At 50.1% G+C, this 17674-nt stretch overlaps 3 protein-coding genes across 4 annotated transcripts in view; 1 reads left to right on the forward strand and 2 right to left on the reverse strand.

Moving 5' to 3' along the window:
- Window positions 1-6204, forward strand: part of Lmod1 (leiomodin 1) — a 46575-nt gene extending 40371 nt beyond the window's left edge. Inside the window, exon 3 of the mRNA XM_090341432.1 lies at window positions 6027-6204. Coding sequence (XP_090197558.1) covers window positions 6027-6155 — 129 coding nt within the window. The 3' untranslated portion in view covers window positions 6156-6204. The remainder of the gene's footprint in view (window positions 1-6026) is intronic.
- Shisa4 (shisa family member 4) lies at window positions 51-3107 on the reverse strand. Its single transcript, XM_090341434.1, has 5 exons — window positions 2931-3107; window positions 2494-2665; window positions 1568-1701; window positions 738-905; window positions 51-537 (listed from the first exon to the last, which is right to left on the reverse strand). Exons 1-5 carry the CDS (start codon window positions 3001-3003, stop codon window positions 491-493), a joined length of 594 nt encoding a protein of 197 aa, XP_090197560.1. The 5' UTR covers window positions 3004-3107; the 3' UTR covers window positions 51-490.
- Window positions 6205-10724: 4520 nt separating the features above from the next.
- Ipo9 (importin 9) overlaps window positions 10725-17674 on the reverse strand; it is a 38450-nt gene continuing 31500 nt past the window's right edge. For both annotated transcript variants that reach the window (XM_090341435.1, XM_090341436.1), the window contains 9 exons: window positions 17136-17284; window positions 16780-16908; window positions 16277-16552; window positions 15815-15981; window positions 15168-15301; window positions 13738-13860; window positions 13378-13482; window positions 13144-13220; window positions 10725-12740 (listed from right to left, as the gene is read on the reverse strand). In XM_090341435.1, the coding sequence (XP_090197561.1) occupies window positions 12630-12740; window positions 13144-13220; window positions 13378-13482; window positions 13738-13860; window positions 15168-15301; window positions 15815-15981; window positions 16277-16552; window positions 16780-16908; window positions 17136-17284 (1271 nt within the window). In that variant the 3' untranslated portion in view covers window positions 10725-12629. The remainder of the gene's footprint in view (window positions 12741-13143; window positions 13221-13377; window positions 13483-13737; window positions 13861-15167; window positions 15302-15814; window positions 15982-16276; window positions 16553-16779; window positions 16909-17135; window positions 17285-17674) is intronic.

Consider the following 17674-nt stretch of genomic DNA (forward strand, 5'->3'; position numbering starts at 1 on the left):
AGGTGGTGCTACTGGAAGGCATGGATGGGCTCAGTGATGTCACCAACACATTACATCTTTACAGCTTTAATCCAGCAAGCCAGAGCCCTGGCTGGTGGGGTAGCCAGAGGGGAAGGTCACTGCCAGCTGTTGAAAAAGCCTCCCACTGCCCCCACCCCAGCCCAAAGCAGGCAAACCGGAGGGGCCCTGACTTTCTGATTTGAGAACCTTGGGAGCAAAGGGACTTCTGCTTTGAAAGCCAGGGCTGTCACGCTTCTCCCTGGCTCCCCAATAAAAATGGCTCAGTAGTCCCAAGCCCCATGCCCAATGTTCACAATCTTGGTAGCTCCAGCTCAGCTCCCATTTTTCTTCTCCGGGGCTCTACCGTCAGCCTTGATCTGGGGCCCAGATCAAACACCCCTGCCCACCCCCAAGGCTGGATGCAGTAACAAGATCCGGCATTCCCCAAAGCTGGCATCACTGAAGGAATAGTAGAACCACAGGTGATTCTTCAGGCTCCAGGATAAGAGGGCTGTGGTGGCATGTAGGGGGGAGGCGCTGAAAGCCAAAGAGACAGGAGGAGGTTCAGTGGACCCGAGGACAGGAAGTAACTCTCCCCAATTCCCAGAATGTGCAGGATCATGGGAAGAAGTGGCCTGAGGGTTTCCAGGGAGGGGGGTGAGGAAAAGACAGGCAATCAGGGTCTTGCAGTGAAGGTGGGGCCAAGCAGGAGCGAGGGGCCCAGATTTCTCACTTACCTGCAGGGTTGTAGATTGGGGGCCCAGTGGGGTAGAGTGGGTACTGGGGAGCAGGACCACTAGGGGGGTACATGAAGCCAGGCTGTGGTGGGGCAGGGCCAGCTTTGGGGTCTGGAGGGTATGGGTATACTGGCTGCATAGGGATACCCGTCATTGGAATCTCCTGGCCTAGGTGAGGGACAAAGATCAGCAGTTAGAGCCCTACTTGCCACAGGAAACATGGCCTGACCAGGAAAGCAACATAGGCACCCTCCTGGCAGGCTCCTTGCTGGCCACCTGTGGCCTTTGCCTCCCAACCACTGCTTGGCAGAGTTGCCAGTGTTCTTGTGGTTGGCCAGTCAGTCTGTGCCTAGCATGCCTGCCTCCCTCAGGACTGTGAAGCAGAACGTGCAGCCTGAGGAGTACCCTACTTTAGCTAGGATCTGGCAATGCAGACCAGCGGCCACCAAGGGAGCTCTCCAGCCCTTTCATTCCACACTGAGCTCTTTCCTACATGGTGTTGATGATCCCATGCTCATCTGGTTCCCAGTACCTGTGCAATCACATGCAATGTGCACAGGACCACACCTAATTAATGGCCACCTGCATAGACCTCGCACGCACTGGAGCCATTAACACACTACCCCTGCCCCTGTGCACAACTGAATATTCCCATGTGGATATACTTGCACACATAGGGCCCATTATTTGCAGGCATACAAGAATATTTCTGGGCTTACATGCTGGCAAGTGCATGCATACAGTCACAGACTACTATGCTTGCTTAACCTCTCTAGTGCCCACCATAGGGCTCGGCCCAGCTTGGGTCCATCTTGTTCAGTTCATCTCACCTTCAAATGGGCTCTGGAGCTGCTGGCGACGGCGGTACAAGTAGCAACAGGAACAGAGGAAGCAGCAGATGGTGGTGGCAACCACAGCCACAAAGAGGATCACGGCAGAGGCGATGCCTGCTATGGTCTTGGGACTTGGGACAGAGAACAGGTCCTCTCACTCCCATACTCATTGTGCTGGCCTCAACGCTGGGCCAGCAGGGGGCCACTGAATGTGATTCCTCATGAGATTCTGCCTAGTTCTACTGGAGGAATTGGGACCTCCACTTCCCAGAAGGCTGTACTGCCCAGCTAGCTAGTGTGGGGCATGCTGGGATATGTAGTAGTGTGTTCTTCTGCTACTGTTTTTGCACTTGCAACTTGGTTAATTAGGTTAACATCATGTTAGCCCTTGAAGAGCCTTAGAAACAATCACATTTTATTCCTGACACTATCCTTTCAATTCTTTTATGTGTCAGCAACCTCCTTCGAAGAGAAGTCTGAAACCCACTAATTTAGGGTTAGGGATGGAGTTCAGTGGTACAGCACTTATTTACCTAGCACGAGTGAGGTGTGGATATGATGATGATGAAGATGACGATGATGATATAATAATTCAGCAATTTTGATAACCCCTTATCTTAGGGTGAGGAAGCAATGGTTCTGAGACAAGTGTCTTCCCCAGATCACACACCCAGATCTGGGAGTCAACCCCCTATCTCAGGCCTTCTTCCCTCTGCTTCTTTCCACCTGGTTAACACCCCACACACAGCATGCGTGGCTTTGTGGACCAAAGAGACAGCCTCAGTCCAGCCGGAGCCTACCTTTTGGGGAGCTCACCGGTTAGTGCACCAGCCTCCCGGCTAGGGTCTGGTGACTCCACTCTGGGCTACGAATGCCCAGAGGGACAAGGGAGAGGGGCAGAGGATGGGGAGGCGGGCACCCACCTGAAGGCCAGGCAGTGCTTCTGCTGCCTCTCAGTGATGAGCAAGGTCAGGTCCCTGCAGCAGTACCGCTGGTAGCAGGTCCCGCAGCAGAAGGTTAAGAATTCGCAGTCAAAGCCCGGATGCCAGGAGCCATTCCGATCCAGGTACCACAGGCAGTCCTCGCCGGCCAGCGCTGCGGGCAGGGTGGGCAGGGTGGGGGCGCGGGGCCACGGGGCCAGGTCAACTCGGGCTGCCCTCTCTCGGCCGCCCCCAATCCTCTGGCTCCCAGAAGCTGGGCGATAACTTTTATTGATTCCACCCAAGGGTCTCAACCCCAAAGCCCCAGCAAGCTCGCCCGGCACGGCCTCCCGCGCTCCTTCCTCCGGGCGGTCGGCGGCGCCGGCGGAGGGGAAGCTGCCCCTCCCTCCCCTCCCGGAGCCTCACCCCGCATCCCTTACCCAGGGGGGCCCCCAGCGCCAGCAGAGCGAACGCAGCCAGCGGCGCGGCCCTGCGAAGCCCCGAGGGCGGCATGGCGGGGTCGGGCACGGCCGGGCCGGAGGATCGAGCGGGCCGGCGGGCGGGCGCTGCAGCGGGGCCCAGCCCGCGGCCAGGCTGCGGCTCCGCTGCCGCCTCCTCGGGGCGGGACTTCCCGCCCCGCCTGCGCCGCCCCGCCCCGCCCGCGCCCCGCCCACCCGCCGCGGCGCCCCTCGCCGGGCCCCGCACCACCCCGCTCCCGCGCCGGTTGTCCGCGCCCCAGGGCCGCCCCTCGCCGGGGCCCAATCATTATCCTGGACCCCAGAAGCCCCGATCCTTGTGCCACCTCCGAACGTCCAGCACGTGGGCCAACCCTGGAGGGGCAGGGCTGGACCCTCCCTCGCGCGGGACCTCCTCTACCCTAGTGTCCAGCCTGGGACGTCCTGTGGGGGAAGGGACGGCCAAGAGGCCAGGCGCCACCCCGCCCCCTTCCTGAAACACAGGCACCCATTGAGAGGCAGCTCAGAGCCGCTTTGTCCCCAGCGGTGGCCACAGGCCTGGCCCCTGGCAGCTGCAGCGGCTCCCCTTCCCCCGCCCGCCGCCGGCTCCACGCATGGCCTGGCAGCCGCCGTGGCAGGCCGCCCCGCCCCTGGGGGTCTTTGCAGTCAAGCACTCCACAGTAAGACCCTTTGTCTATGAGGCAGGCCCGCAGAAATACTGCCTGCCACCCGAGCACCAGGGAGGCTGGGAGGGTTAGCGGTGGGCGCAGCGCTTCAGGGTGCAGGAAGTTCCTCAGTCCTGTTACAAACTCATATGCAGTGCCTGTGCCCCGAGTCACTTTCACACGTGGACATCAGCCTTCCACCATCTTCATCACCTCTCCACTCCAGGAGCTAAGCCTGATTGATAAGCATCATTCCCAGAAACCAGGGCTCAAGAGAGACTTGCTCAAGGAAGTATAACCAGTAGCGGGTAGTGGAAGGGGAAGACCTGTCTTCTAGCTCAGCATGGATCCCTACTCCCAACAGAGGTCAGATTTTTCTGGTGATCTGAAGCAAAGGAACCAAAGCAGGGCATAAAAGGCCCAGCATACTGGGCTCCCCGTGGCTCATGCCTGTCAATCCTAACTACTCAGGAGCTGAGATCTGAGCATGAAGATTTAGCCAGGGTAGGAAAGTTCATGAGACTCTCATCTCCAATTGACCACGGGGGGGGGGGGGGGGGGAACCTGAAAGTGGAGGCATGGTTCAAGTGGTAGAGCACCAGCCTTGAGTGAAAATGCTAATGCTCTGAGTTCAGCCCCAACTCTCTTCCCCTCCCCCCCCCAATGAGTTTAGGAAAGGAAAGTAGAAAGAGGAGCAGCCACCCAGGAGAGGTGAAATAGGAGAGGGGAGGATGGTGCCCCTGCCCCAGGAAATTGCTGCAAGCCGATGGGCCAGCAGGAGCGCACACCCACACCCGGGATGGCCACACATGCCAGATCCAGGAACTGTCACACCTCTACACTGCTACCTACAGTCTTCCCAGTGCCATCTGTCTCTTTCCTACCACACATTCCATGAGCACAGAATCCGTGGGTGTGTTCACTGTGTCACCCAGTCCTGGGTGTAGGTGCTCAGTCATTGTAGGTGGACCAACTTGCGGGTGAAGATGTACGTCTCCTATCCAAGGTGACTCTTTCTTGTGGGCCCTTGGCCCCATCTGATCTTTCTCTGCGGTGTCTTTTCTCTGGCATCTTTAGTTTCTTCTTACTAGTTTCTTTTTTCCTAGGAAAAAGAAAACTCTAGTCTTTTAGAAAAACAAAATGAAGCTAGGTACCAGTAGCTTTTACCTGTATTTCTACCTACTCAGGGAGCTGAGACCAAAAGGAGGATCACCATTCAAGGCCAGTGGGCTCTCAAAGCCCACTAGACTGCATCTCTAAAGTAACCAGCAAAAAGTAGAGATGGAGGGGCCGGGAGTTTGGCCTAGTGGTAGAGCGCTTGCCTAGCATGCATGAAGACCCAGGTTCGATTCCTCGGTACCACATACATAGAAAAAAGCCGGAAGTGGTGCTGAGGCTCAAGTGGTAGAGCTCTAGCCTTGAGAAAGACCAAGGACAGTGCTCAGGCCCTGAGCTCAAGCACAGGACTGGCAAAAAAAAAAAAAAAGTAGAGATGGAGTGGTTCAAGTGGTTAGTCCCAGCCTGGCCAGGAAAGGAGTAAGAGGGGGATAGATGAGAGGACTGGGGAGGGATTACAGAAGTGGAGAAAATGCACACATCTCAGGCCTGTAGGGCTCACCTAAATCTCCAAGCACAGCATGCAAGAACAGTCTCTCTCACAGAGCTAGTGTCTCAGTCCCTAGGGTAGGGAAGAGGTTCTTTCATAGAAAAGAAGGGGATGGAGAGTAATCTCTGATCAGAGAAGACCACCCAGGGTGTCTCCAAAAGGAGAGTGCAGGCAAATGAGTTCATTAATTCTTCCAGGTTTTACACTGGGAAACTGGAAGATGGGCTTTTGTAGCTTCAAAGCCCAGCCCTTCGCATCCCCCACAAAACCCTCCTTAACTGTCTAAAATGCTCATAGCTATGTTTGGAATATCAAAAACAAATGTACTCAGGACCACTGATGCCCAGCCTGTCCATAGCAGAAGTCTGCATGGCATGGGAAGACAGGCATGATGTCTGGGAGTAGAGAAAGGGCTGTGACATGCCCCGGATTGGGCTGGGGCCTTACGTTATGGCCTGAATTTTCCAGGCCACATGACCAGTCCAGGGCTTCTACAACTTACCATGTGCCACCTAATTTTAGAGCCTGAAGACTAGCCAGTAGTCCTGGGACCCTCCTGATCTTCTAGGACCCAGCGTGGGGTGGGGCTTGGCTCTGCCTCACCCTTGCTGCTTGTCCATGGAGGCCTCTGCATTCTTTCTGCCTGGCTCAGGTGGTTTGAACTGAGCCATTCTGAGGTTTTTTCTTTAATTCCTTTTTCCAATTCTTGCCCTTTCCTGAAGAGCACCCCAGGCTACCTGCTCTCCTCATTCGGCCTGGCCTCTGGCAACCCAGTGCACAGACAGGTGATTAGTTTCCTTCTCTCCACAGGACCCTGCAGCATTTGCTGTTATCCATCACACCCTCTGCAGAGCCTTGAACAGATTCCTCTTCTGGTCCACAGCTGGAAGAGCAAAGCACAGGAGACTACCAGGAACGTGGTCAAGATCTCATGGCTGAGCTGCAAACTGAAGGAAACCAGGTCTCTTTACTCCGAACTGCCCCAGATTAAACAAGTATCTTTGGTGTCTAACTTTGATCTTTCTTGCTGTAAATGAAAGACGTCTTCTGAGCTTGCCCTTTGTGAGAGGCACCTGAGGGGTGAATGGGCAATGGGTCGTTTTCCCCATCATCCAGGTACTTGTAAGGGGGTGCTCTTCCATGAGGGCATTACAATGCCTTTGGAAGACTGCCCCTCAGAGTGGCAAGCTCCAGCTCTCTTGCAGCATTCCTGGTGATCTCAGCAGAGGGCAGGCAGCTTGGATCTCAAGGCAGAGGGGCTAGTCAGGTCCACTTGGGTGGCCTGGGTGAACCCCTTCTAAGGCACATCCTGGTGGCTATGGGAGCAGTCTCAGACGCCAAGATCTGGCCTCAGGAGCCTGGCCCGGGGAGTGGGGCAGACAGGGAGGGCCAGGTTATCTTTAAATGGCACCTTACTCAGCCCTGGGCTCTGCCAGCTGGGCTGGGTGGAAGCAGACAAGTTATTTTGAGAGCTCAGGGTGAGAGAGGAAGGCTCTGTTTACAGCTCTTCCAAGTCTGTCCCCACTCCTACTCCAGGGAAGGGCTTAGGACTTTGGGGGGGGAGTGGGGGGCTTTCCACCCTGGAGAGGGGGAGAAGGGTGTGTTTCTAGACACCTGCACAAAGGGAAACTGGTGAAATCTGCAGAGGCACAGGGTCTTTCTTGGCAATACCAGCAAGGCAGGTTTAGGTGTGAGAATCCCATTCGACTTGCAGTTAGACCAACAAATAAAATGAATACTCATTATGAGGTTTCATTGCAAAATACTCGGTGTTGTACTGACTTTAATCCTCCCAATAACTTCATGAAAGAGATATGAATGCACTTGCTCTGTGGATTAGGAAGCAGAGACAGGCTATATAAGTACCACAATCACCAAGTTGGAAGTGGTAGAATCAGGATTTGAACCCAGGCTGGCTCCAGAGCCATGTTCTGAATAACTAAGTAAGTACAGGGCCTGTTCTGTCATTTCCTGGTTCAGTGAGCTCCATGGATCCTCTAGTTTGGTTTTCTCATGTGGAAATGAACTGTGGTCTGCCAAACCCATTGGAATCCCCGAGGGAGAGCTATCAGAGGCTCTGGTCCATTCTATCTCCCTGCTCAGGAAAGCACTTCCTGGAGGGTATCTAACAGCCTTGGTATGGGAAATGAATTATCAATCACCATCAAGTACAGAACTAATTATTGTGTTTTTAGTTAAGAGGTCAGACCAGATCTATCCTATGTGGTGAGGGATTCCATTTGTTATTACTACGGTCTGCTCCCCTTCTAGCCTGAACAATCCCTGGTCCATTGTCCATACAGGTTAGCATCCATGCTCACCATGGAAATCTAGCTGTTTGAGCCTGTGTAATCCAGGCTAACTCCATGCAAACTTCTCCCTAGAACGCTTCCTCATCACGAGGAGCTCTGCCAGGTCCTGGGCTGGGACAAACCACACATAGGCCATGGACATCTCTGCCTACTTGTCTAGAGGAACTGTTACCACCCCCCCCACACACACACCAATATGTAACACAGAAAAAAATCACAGAAAGACAGCTTAGGAAGGTGAGGCAGAGCTAGGGCAGCCCCTGCCTCCCATAGCTATCCTCCCCAAAGCTCTCCAAACCCTGAATTAACATCATCAGCATCTATGAAGCAACTAAGTCACACTCAAACCCGGAGTCAGAGACTGGGCCAAATGTAGCCTCTTTCCCTAGGGGCAGGAGGCAGGGTGGAACAAGTCTCCCCATCCCAGGTGCTCTCAAGTCACCTTAATGCCAGTCACACACCAGTGAGATAGCCATCAGTCATCATCTGGCAGATGAAATCAAGGTTTGGAGTGGGGGGACTTCCTGGGCTTTCTGGTCAGGCACCTCATTGTTTTTCTTCCCATAGCTCATCTGCCACAAAATCATACATTCCACACAGGTAAAGAGAACTTTTCTAACTTGCAATTTTAGGAAACCAGCAGTCATGCTACCCTTTCATCACGTCCTGTAAAAAGTCAAAATTGGAAAGCCAGGGTTCTCATCATAGATGGCTGCTGAGCAGTCGTCGGGGCGGGGGCAATCATCTCATAGCCTGGGATTCTATTCTCAATTACTTTAGGCTGAGCTGTTACTGGAATCCTGGTGAAATACCATTGCCACTCAAATCACTGCGACCATGGGCTTTCTCCATGACCCATCTGATTACCAAGGGAATGCCCAGCGCCTGGTTGCATCGTTGTTCACTGGAAGGACCTCACTGTAATTTGGTAAAATAATTCATTCCACAGCTTGCAGGCACGGTGGAAATGCCTCCTTAACTGTACCTGTCCGCATGTCAGGAACGCATGAACCTCTTCCAGTCACAACCATAGTCTAGGCTCTCGGCTTTCCCATTGCTTTCCCCTCCAGCCCAGGTGCCAAGTCCTAGTTACCTCTGGCCTGGCCCCAGAACCCCTGCCCATGTCGCCTCCTCTCTGGAAGACTCTTCACCTCCTCACCCACATGCCCTCTTACTTCCAGCTAGGTCTCCCAGGAACCATACATTCTACTACCTTTTTTGAGGTGGTGGTGCTGGGAGAAGCCAGGGCCTCATGAATGCTAGTTAAATGCTCTACCATCAAGCCACACTTAGGTCCATTTTTAACATCTTTAATGTGCTTATAAGCTTTCAAAATCTAGTTGTTTCATGATGGTTTTTCCCTTTGGACCATGCTTCCCCATTCTCATCTGCATGGCAAATGTAGAGGCAAGCTGCAGACCTGGCAGTAAATACAAGCTGGTAGATTGCAATCTTTCACTGGCAGGTTAACATTTGACATATATTTCAAGCTGCAAAATGTGGTAACAAAAGGTCATCTTGGTCTAAGGTCATTGTCATTTAAGTATTAGTACTGAGCAGTTGGCACTTCAGTGCTCCTGAGGTCTTAGCTGGGGTAGCCGGCCGTCCCTTCCTTGCAAGGGTTGTTTCTCCTTGAGGGCCACTCTTCTCCATGTAACCCCACTTTGTATACTGATCGCCACATTAGGAATTTACTTCTCTTGTAGCATTCCCGTTTGTTGCACTATTGACTTCTGAGTCCTAAACTTGCTCCTTGAGAAATACCCAAGCCTTTCTAGCATCTAACACTAACTCTGCATAGCTATGTTCAAAGAAACAGACAGGAAAAGGAATGGCCAGAAATTCATCTCATGATCTACAATTAGAAGCAAGTCTGCCTGGTTGGGGTTAGAAAGTACAGTATGTTTTGCACTGATTATCCTTTAAATTTCAAAAGTGGTGTTCCCAGGCCAGCGTTCTCTGCTTCTTCACTCCCCCTATATGACTCAATTTAGACCTTGGCCCTCTTTCTGGTAAGCATTGATCTGTCAAGGACCCTCTTTACTTTGGTGCTAGTCCTGAGCTTGAACTCAGCACCTGGGCACTGTCCCTGAACTTTTGTGTTCCAGGCTAGCACTGTACTACTTGAGTCATAGCTCCACTTCTGGCTTTTTCGGTGTTTAATTGGAGATAAGAGTCCCACTGACTCTACTGCTTGGACTGGCTTTGAATCACAACTCTTGGATCTTAGCTAGGATTTACACTGAGTCACCAGCACCTAAGGACCCTCTTTTTGAGCACCAAACAGGAACATAGCAATCAGGTAACCAAGTTCACTGACACACAGAGGATGAGGCACTCTGTACTGTTACCACCTGCTTCTACCCTCCCAGACCAGGCCACACTATAGTCCTAGCCTCATTACTGGCATGTAACATTACAGAATCCGTAAACTGTCCACTTCCCCAACCTGCTATGATGCTCCACTGCCAACCTTCTTCTACTGAGACCATTTCACATTCTTATTACCCGTGGTTCACAGGACTGAACTCTGGACTTTGCGCAAGGTAAATGCCTACCTCCCAGCTACCTCTTACCTGTGCACTGTGCACTGTCACAGCTTGTAGTTACTGGGATCTTCCACTTCCAGACACTTCCCATTATCTAAAGTTTGGTGGTCAGCACTCCTCTCTTATCTAGTACCATTTTTTCCACAGCTTTCTTTTTTAGAATGTTTAAGGCAAAAAGAAGCCCACCCATCATCAGAAGAGCTGAGTACTGGGGGTTATCAGACCAGAATGACAGTGACTCACATCTGTAATCCCAGCTACTCAGGAGACTGGGATTTGAGGATTATGGTTCTAAGCCAGCCCCATCAAGAAAGTCCATAACAATCTTATGTCCCATTAACTACCAAAAAGCTAGCAGTGTGGCTCAAGTGGCAGAACACTGGCCTCAAGCACAAATGCTCAGGGACAGCACCCAGGCCCTGAGTTCAAGCCCCACAACCAGCACAGAGAAAAAGAAAAACACCTTAAAAGCACGAAAGAAAAGTATTGTTAAAGGACTCAGGACCACTTCTGGACACAGACCTGGACAAAATGTCCTAATTAGCAGGCTCAAAAAGGGCACATATTGTTCTGCTAAAGCCCCAAGACTTGTCAAACTTAGTCCACTGATGCTGGTATGAGACCATTCTTTTTTTTTTTTGCCAGTCTTGGGCTTGAGCTCAGGGCCTGAGCACTGTCCTCAGACTTTCTCATGGCCCGAGCTCTACCACTTGAGCCTCAGCACCACTTCTGGCTTTTTTCTATGCATATGGCACTGAGGAATCGAATCCCTGTCTTCGTGCATGCTAGGCAAGCACTCTACCACTATGCCAAACTCCTGGCCGTAGACCATTCTTTTGTGCCAAGATCATGGCCAACTTAGCCTTGTGAACAGTCTACCGATTTTAGCACCAAACCCAACTGGTACTGCCTTGAGGTCAAGTATGGAGTGAAGCTTTACATTGTCTTTTTCTGTGTTCCACTTGGCCAGATCTGCCATCATTTTCTCTTATTAATGACTCTTAATCCAGGACAGAAGCAGTATTAGCTTCAAGATTTGGCTTGCTGCAGTCAGCTGTGAACACGTTCACATGTTAACATTATAACTGAACCACTTCCAATTCACCATGGAAACTGAACAGTAGGGACATCTAGTGGCATGATGTCATTTCCAGCTATAGAACCCTCAGGCTTCCAGAAAGTCCTACAGAGTACATAATCCAAAATGACACCCTTTCCTTAAGAGATCCAAGTCCACTTTCTATGCCATTTCCTTCCTATAACACCAACATGCTAAAGAAAGATTCTGTGACTATTAAAGATGGGCCACTACATGTGAATAAGGTTTTACTTTCCTCTCAATTATTATTTTCAATTTCTTTTTACTATCTGAACCGGCAACGGACTAAAACCTAATTAAGACATGTGATAGCATCCTTACAACTTTTTTGGTAGTGCTGAGGATTCAAGCCAGGGCCTTCCTTGTACACACTAGGCAGGTGCCCTCCACTCAGCTATTGCCCTAGGCCCCTTAAGCATATTTGATGGAACAATACCAATTCAACAAGAATTATTTTGAGTTGAGTTTGCCAGATTGCACTTAGAAAGCTAAATAGGCACTACACAGTCCTTTTTCCTCCTCTATTTTACTTTCCTTTTAAAGGGAATCAAAGGCAGAGGTGCTAAGATACCTTACACCATGCAGACTAAATTCATTTGTAAAGATTACTTTACTGTCCTATAAAAATACAGGTTGCGAATTTGAAGGCTACAACTTAACCTCCTTAGAGGATTACTGAGGGACAGGGGACAGCCTTTGAATATCAGACTCTGTGGTAATGTGTGAGAGGCATATTAAATATAGTTGGGTCAGGTGGATTTTTTAAAAATTCATTTTTTCCCTTTTTTCATTTTTCTAAAAAAGGAAAAACAAATCGCCATCTGTCTGGCTTGTTTTGTGTATGCATGTATATATAGGAACAGCCTGGGGGAGGGCCGTGTCATGCAATGAAGCAAAACCAAGATGACTTCCTTGACAGAAGAGTCTTAAGTGTTGCAGGAGAACGGGAGGGAGGGCACTGGAAAGGGCCGAGCACGGTGCTGTTCTCACTTGTTCCCATTGAGAACCCAGGCCATCACTGGCTGCGGGCAGACAGCACAATCTCTCGAGGGAATTCCTATCTGCTTACATCAGATGTCTTATGAAAGTAGACAGGTACGTTTTAGAGTAAAAATGGTCGTTGATTTCCTGTGCTCCTGAGGTGGGGCAAAATAACCCATAATCCTTTTCAGTATGGATGTTTCTGGACTGGCCAGCAAAAAACACTAGGAATAGAGATGGGGGCAGAGCTGGGGAGAAAGAAGGTTCCAGAGATGGGGAAATCTTCACAGGGATGCCGAGAAATGTCCTTCATTCCATCACCCCTAAGTGCCAGCACTGGTGATCGTGGTCTCGGTGGTCAATGTCACTCCAGATAGCCACTCCAGGCCGGGAAGTGCATTTCTTGGCCAGAGGACTGTGGAATGGTCCATGGTTGGGCCCAGAGGGGGAGCACAGGTGAGAAGACACCCCTTTAGATGCCAATGGTCTGTAGAACCCGCCTCTCGTTGTCATTAAGATGGCCCGAGAACATTATGTAGCAGGGCTGCTGAGCAAACTGGCAGAGGAAGTCTGTGAGATAGGCCTGCAGGGGAGAACAGGTCATCACTGAGGGTTCTTGGCTCAGCCAGGTGAGGCGGAGTAAGGACCACCACCAAATGGCAGCTTCCAGAGGGATCAGCATTTACTATCCTGGATAGAATTTAAGCACATGCCAAGGGCAAATTCCATAGGGAACAAAAACATTCGCTGTTTCTACAGTTTGATCTCCTATTTCACCCTGGGAACCTTCACTATGTGGCCCAAGAAGCTGAGTTACCATAGGTGGAAAACAGAGATGAAAAGCTCCAGCCATCTACATTCAGCAAAGCAGGAAGCCCCTTCCGAGGCTTCCAATGAAGTGAAGAACGCTGAATACACTGGAGGCCATTTCCTGCTTCCAGGCTGGACAATGTTATTTTTAAGAGCTCTCCTCTAAACGTGCTCACCTGCAGGTCAATCTGATAGAGAGGATCCTTCAGAGCATCGGGGTCGTCTTCTTCATCATCTTCATAGTAATCCTCCTCTGTTAGATGCAGATAAAACATGTGAGTCAGGACAGAGGCCAGGATTCCACCCAAATGGCTAAAGTCCAACAACTTCCCTTATAGGTTTACATCTCCCCTTTCTTGGGCACCCCACTCTCAGTCCCAGAGTGGCTGTCTTCTTCTCAAACTGCTTACCGTATTTACTTGTAGCAAGAATGTCAGATAAAAGCTGGCCAGCTAAACCATCCTCCTCCTCCTCCTCTTCCTCCTCTTGGTCCTCCCACATATCATTGGAGTCATCTATTTGGAAGTAAAAAGAAGCTAGAGCAGTCTTCCATTGTCCCTCTCTGAGTCCAGAAGAAGGAAACTTGCCTCTTGGATGCTCCCACCCCTAGTCTCTGGTGACATTTTGTTAGGTTACCTCACAGTGCCAGCCATACAGAGGTCATTCAGTAAGATTTTTCCCCCCTTTACCTTAGTGACTATATAAAGCAAATGGGTAATTTGACAATTTGTAACTTGATCTGCTAGGTTCAGTCTCCTGGGTCTCGGTACCTTGATTCCATTCTGCAGGAGTGGCTTGGCGAGCAGCATTCGCCTCCATGACATTGGACAGTTCATTGATAATCAGCTTCAGGATCTTGACCAGCAAAGGAATGTTTGTCCAGCGCTCTGGGTCTGGAAGGAAGGAAAAGGCTTCAAGTCAGACTGTCACTGAGTTCATGCTGGCTGCATTCCCATCCCAGGCAGAGCCACTCAGTACGCAGCTCATCATCCCTGACTATTCTCAGCCACCAAAGAATGGTTTAAATAGCTGTATTCTGCCTGACATTAGTAATGGTTCAAAAGTTGGAAGAGAAGGCCAGGAGTTTGGCCTAGAGGTAGAGTGCTTGCCTAGCATGAAGACCTGGGTTTGATTCCTTGGTACCACATACACAGAAAAAAGCCAGAAATGGTGCTGTGGCTCAAGTGGTAGAGCTTTAGCCTTGAGAAAGCCCAAGGACAGTACCTAGGCCCTGAATTCAAGGCCCAGGACGGGCAAAAAAAAAAAAAAAAAAAAGCTGGAAGAGAGAATTCAGGGTTTAAAGGAGAAATATTCTTATCAATAATGACGCTACGAGCCAGGTGCGATGGCTCACACTTGTAATTCTAGCTACTCAGGAGGCTGAAGACTGCAGTTCAAAGCCAGCCTGGGCACTAAAACACATGAGACTTTTATCTCATGTGATAGCCCTGAGCTGAAGAGCTCAGGGACAATGCCCAAGACTAGAGCTCATGCCCTACACTGACAATAAATAAATAAATTAAAAAAAAAAAAAAAAAAAAAAAGAAGCCACGAAGTCAAGTCACTATACAGAGCACAGCAATCTAGTTCCTAACACATTCAGTCTGCAAGACAGCAGAGGTAATTCAAGCCTAAAGATAAAAGACAGCAACTCCAGGCTGGGAGTTTGGCCTAGTGGTAGAGTGCTTGCCTTGTACCACATACACAGAAAAAGTGGTGCTGTGGCTCAAGTGGTAGAATTCTAGCCTTGAGAAAGTCCAAGAACAGTGCTCAGGCCTTGAGCTCAGGACTGAGACTGGCCAAAAAAACCCCCAAAAAACAAAAAAAGAAAAAAACAACAAAAAAAGACAACAACTCCTCTGTACAACATCACAGATGTTATAATAACAACAAAGACAGCAGCTCTACCCACGATTAACTGCAGTCATAGGCCATAGAGAATCTGCTGATGAAGAAGGCAGCCTATGTGAGTTAAAGCCCTAGAATTAAGCTAACACTACCCACACTGTTCTTGCCAATGATCCATCATAGGAAGATCCATACAGCCTGAGCCACTGTTAGCCTATTGTTTCTTGCGGCTTCTACAACAAAATGTCACTGCTGATTAAGTCTGAACACAGATCGAAGTGTACCCCTGCCCCCTCACCCAGGTGTCCTTAGCTCCTACAGAAGGGCCTGGCGGGACGGCAGCATCACCCACTTTTGGCTGACTTGGAGCGGGTGCGGATGCCCTCGTCCATGTTGTAGATCTCCTCTCCCTTCACGCGGATATCCTGTAGCCGTTTGTCATCTGCATTGATGCCATGCTGGAGCAGTTTGCACAATGCCACCGAGCTGGCAAGAAGAGCCAGAAGAGGTCAATGAATCACCCATCCAAGGACATCGGCCATTATGTCATCTGATAGTGAAAATTCTGTTCACAATTAATTGGGAAGGACAACAGAGTTCAGCTGAAAATGGGATTCAGCATTAGGAGATGGTCTAATGAACAAAGCTGGGGAAGGCAGGCATCACCGTGGCTGTATGCACTGTACAGGACTAGTGGAATAAACGTTTAGGCTAGCAAGTTATAAGGCAGGCTAGGAAGGCCTGGGCTTCCACTAGCAGTACTTAGCTGGAGAAGTATGCTGCAGAGGCAGATTTCTGGAGTGTTGATGCCAGAAATACATATCTACTGTGTTGACCACTTGGGGGGAATTTAAAGATGGCAGCTATTCAGATATGCAGAAAGAAGGAAAAGGGAACTATGAGGAGCAGGTTGGGATAAACAAAATTCCATGGTGTTGAGTCAGGGAAGAAAGAAATATGAGTATCAGCAGAGTACTTAGAGAAGAAAAATGGCTCTACCTAACTTTGCCTTCATACTGTCCATAGAACAGGTGCTGTCGGCTTGTCCACTCAGCCATCACAAACTCCAGCGCAGGTTTACCAGTAGGTCCAGGGAGGCTACACAGGAACTCCAAGAGAGGTTCCAGCTGAGTGTGCACCAGATGAGCAAATACCATGATCAGAGACTAGAAGAGAACAAAAGGGACACTTGCCTCAGAGAAGCTGATTTCCAAGACACAGAAGGCAAGAGGAAATGGCCTTTCAAGCAAAAAATAGTGAGTGCACCATAAGGATCACTCCTATGACAGGTAAACACAGATGTCCTGGTCTACATTTGAGGCCAGAACAGACCACAGATCCAATTTTATTTAACTTCCCTACAAGGACAGTGCAAGGGTGAAACAACTCAGGGACTACGCACTCATTTACATCTCTATCACGAGGCATGGCTGGGAAAGGCTAACTCCCCGCTGTCCTCACCTGCATGACACTCAGGGTCTCTGCCTGTTGCATCTTACTGAGGATGGCACGAAGAATCTGATCCAGATTCTCCCCAAGCTCCCGTCCTGCCTTGGAGATAAGGGTGGAGACGAGGCGGCCCACAAAGGCTGCTGTGAACTCTGAGGTGCGGGGGTCTAGAAGCTGGCTCACCACTTGCATCACATACCACAGTCCGTTGTGACCTTGTTCATCATGCCACTGGGCTACCTGTTCCAGTGTCACTGATACATAGGCCCTCAAGCACTCTCCACCATTCTGGGAAGACAGAAGTGACAAGCAAGATTAGCAGTGAGGGGTGGGAGGAGGCAGATGATAAGAGGCATCAGGAGACCCTCAGCCTAAATATGGTAAATGCTATCCTCTGAGGACTACGCCTCACAGAGTGGTGAGCTTACAGGGTTTGGGGTGGGCTCACCGCAGAGAGTCGGGAACTCACTGCTACTGGGGAGCTGTTTTCCACCTGGCCTCCTTGTCTCAGATACCTGCATGGTGGCGTTATCATCTGTGTGAAGGGTGCACTGTGCCACGGCAGGGAAAGCTTGACAGATGAGAAGCTGGGAAAGGGGAGGCTTTGTATTCCGTACTACGGTGGTCAGGATATCAATTGCTGTCTGAAGGAGAGAAGAAAGTGTTAGAACTATCTTTGGAGTAAGAGATGTCCAATAACCAAGACACCGAGTGAACATAACACGGCAGTGAAAAGGAACAAGTGGTGGACAGTACTCTTGGCCTCCTTATGGATTTCTACTGGCTTTCTAGACTTCTTGCCAGGTGGGTAGATCTGTGGGGGCACTTGCAGACCATGTGCTCTCACTCCACGGGCCTGGCAGCCACTCACCGCACACAGCCCCGCAGGGATCTTGTCTGCCGGGGCCTGCATGATGCTGACCAGAGTAGGAATGAGCCGCATCTGCATGGGGCCTTGACAAGCTTCGATCTGAGACAGCTCCTTGAAGATGTCTTGAGCCAGAGAGGCAACAACAGGATCTGCAGTGCAGAGGCAACACAAACACTGTGGCTCACACATCTGCCTCTGGTTTAATCCTTGTTATGAACTATGCATTGATTACTTGTCATACACTTGAGACTTACAGGGGTCAGCCATACAAACAATCCTGCAAAAACAGGAGAGATGCTAACACTATGTATGTTCTCATAAAGACAATGACTAGTCATCAAACAAAATTTAGCCTTTTTCTTGAGATATATTTTTTGTTTTGTTTTCTGCTATGTAGCTCTTCTGACATGGAAACTATTCAAACATAACTCTTAGTAGGTAGCCATGACAGAAAAAACTGTCAAAACAGAGCCTGCTTAAGAAATAGAAGTTTTTTTGTGCATGCCTGTTTTGAGAGAGGGCCTCACTATACAGTCAGT

Source organism: Megascapheus bottae, chromosome 10 (assembly GCF_031878675.1).
Source record: "Megascapheus bottae isolate mThoBot1 chromosome 10, mThoBot2.hap1, whole genome shotgun sequence".
Lineage (NCBI taxonomy): Eukaryota > Metazoa > Chordata > Mammalia > Rodentia > Geomyidae > Megascapheus > Megascapheus bottae.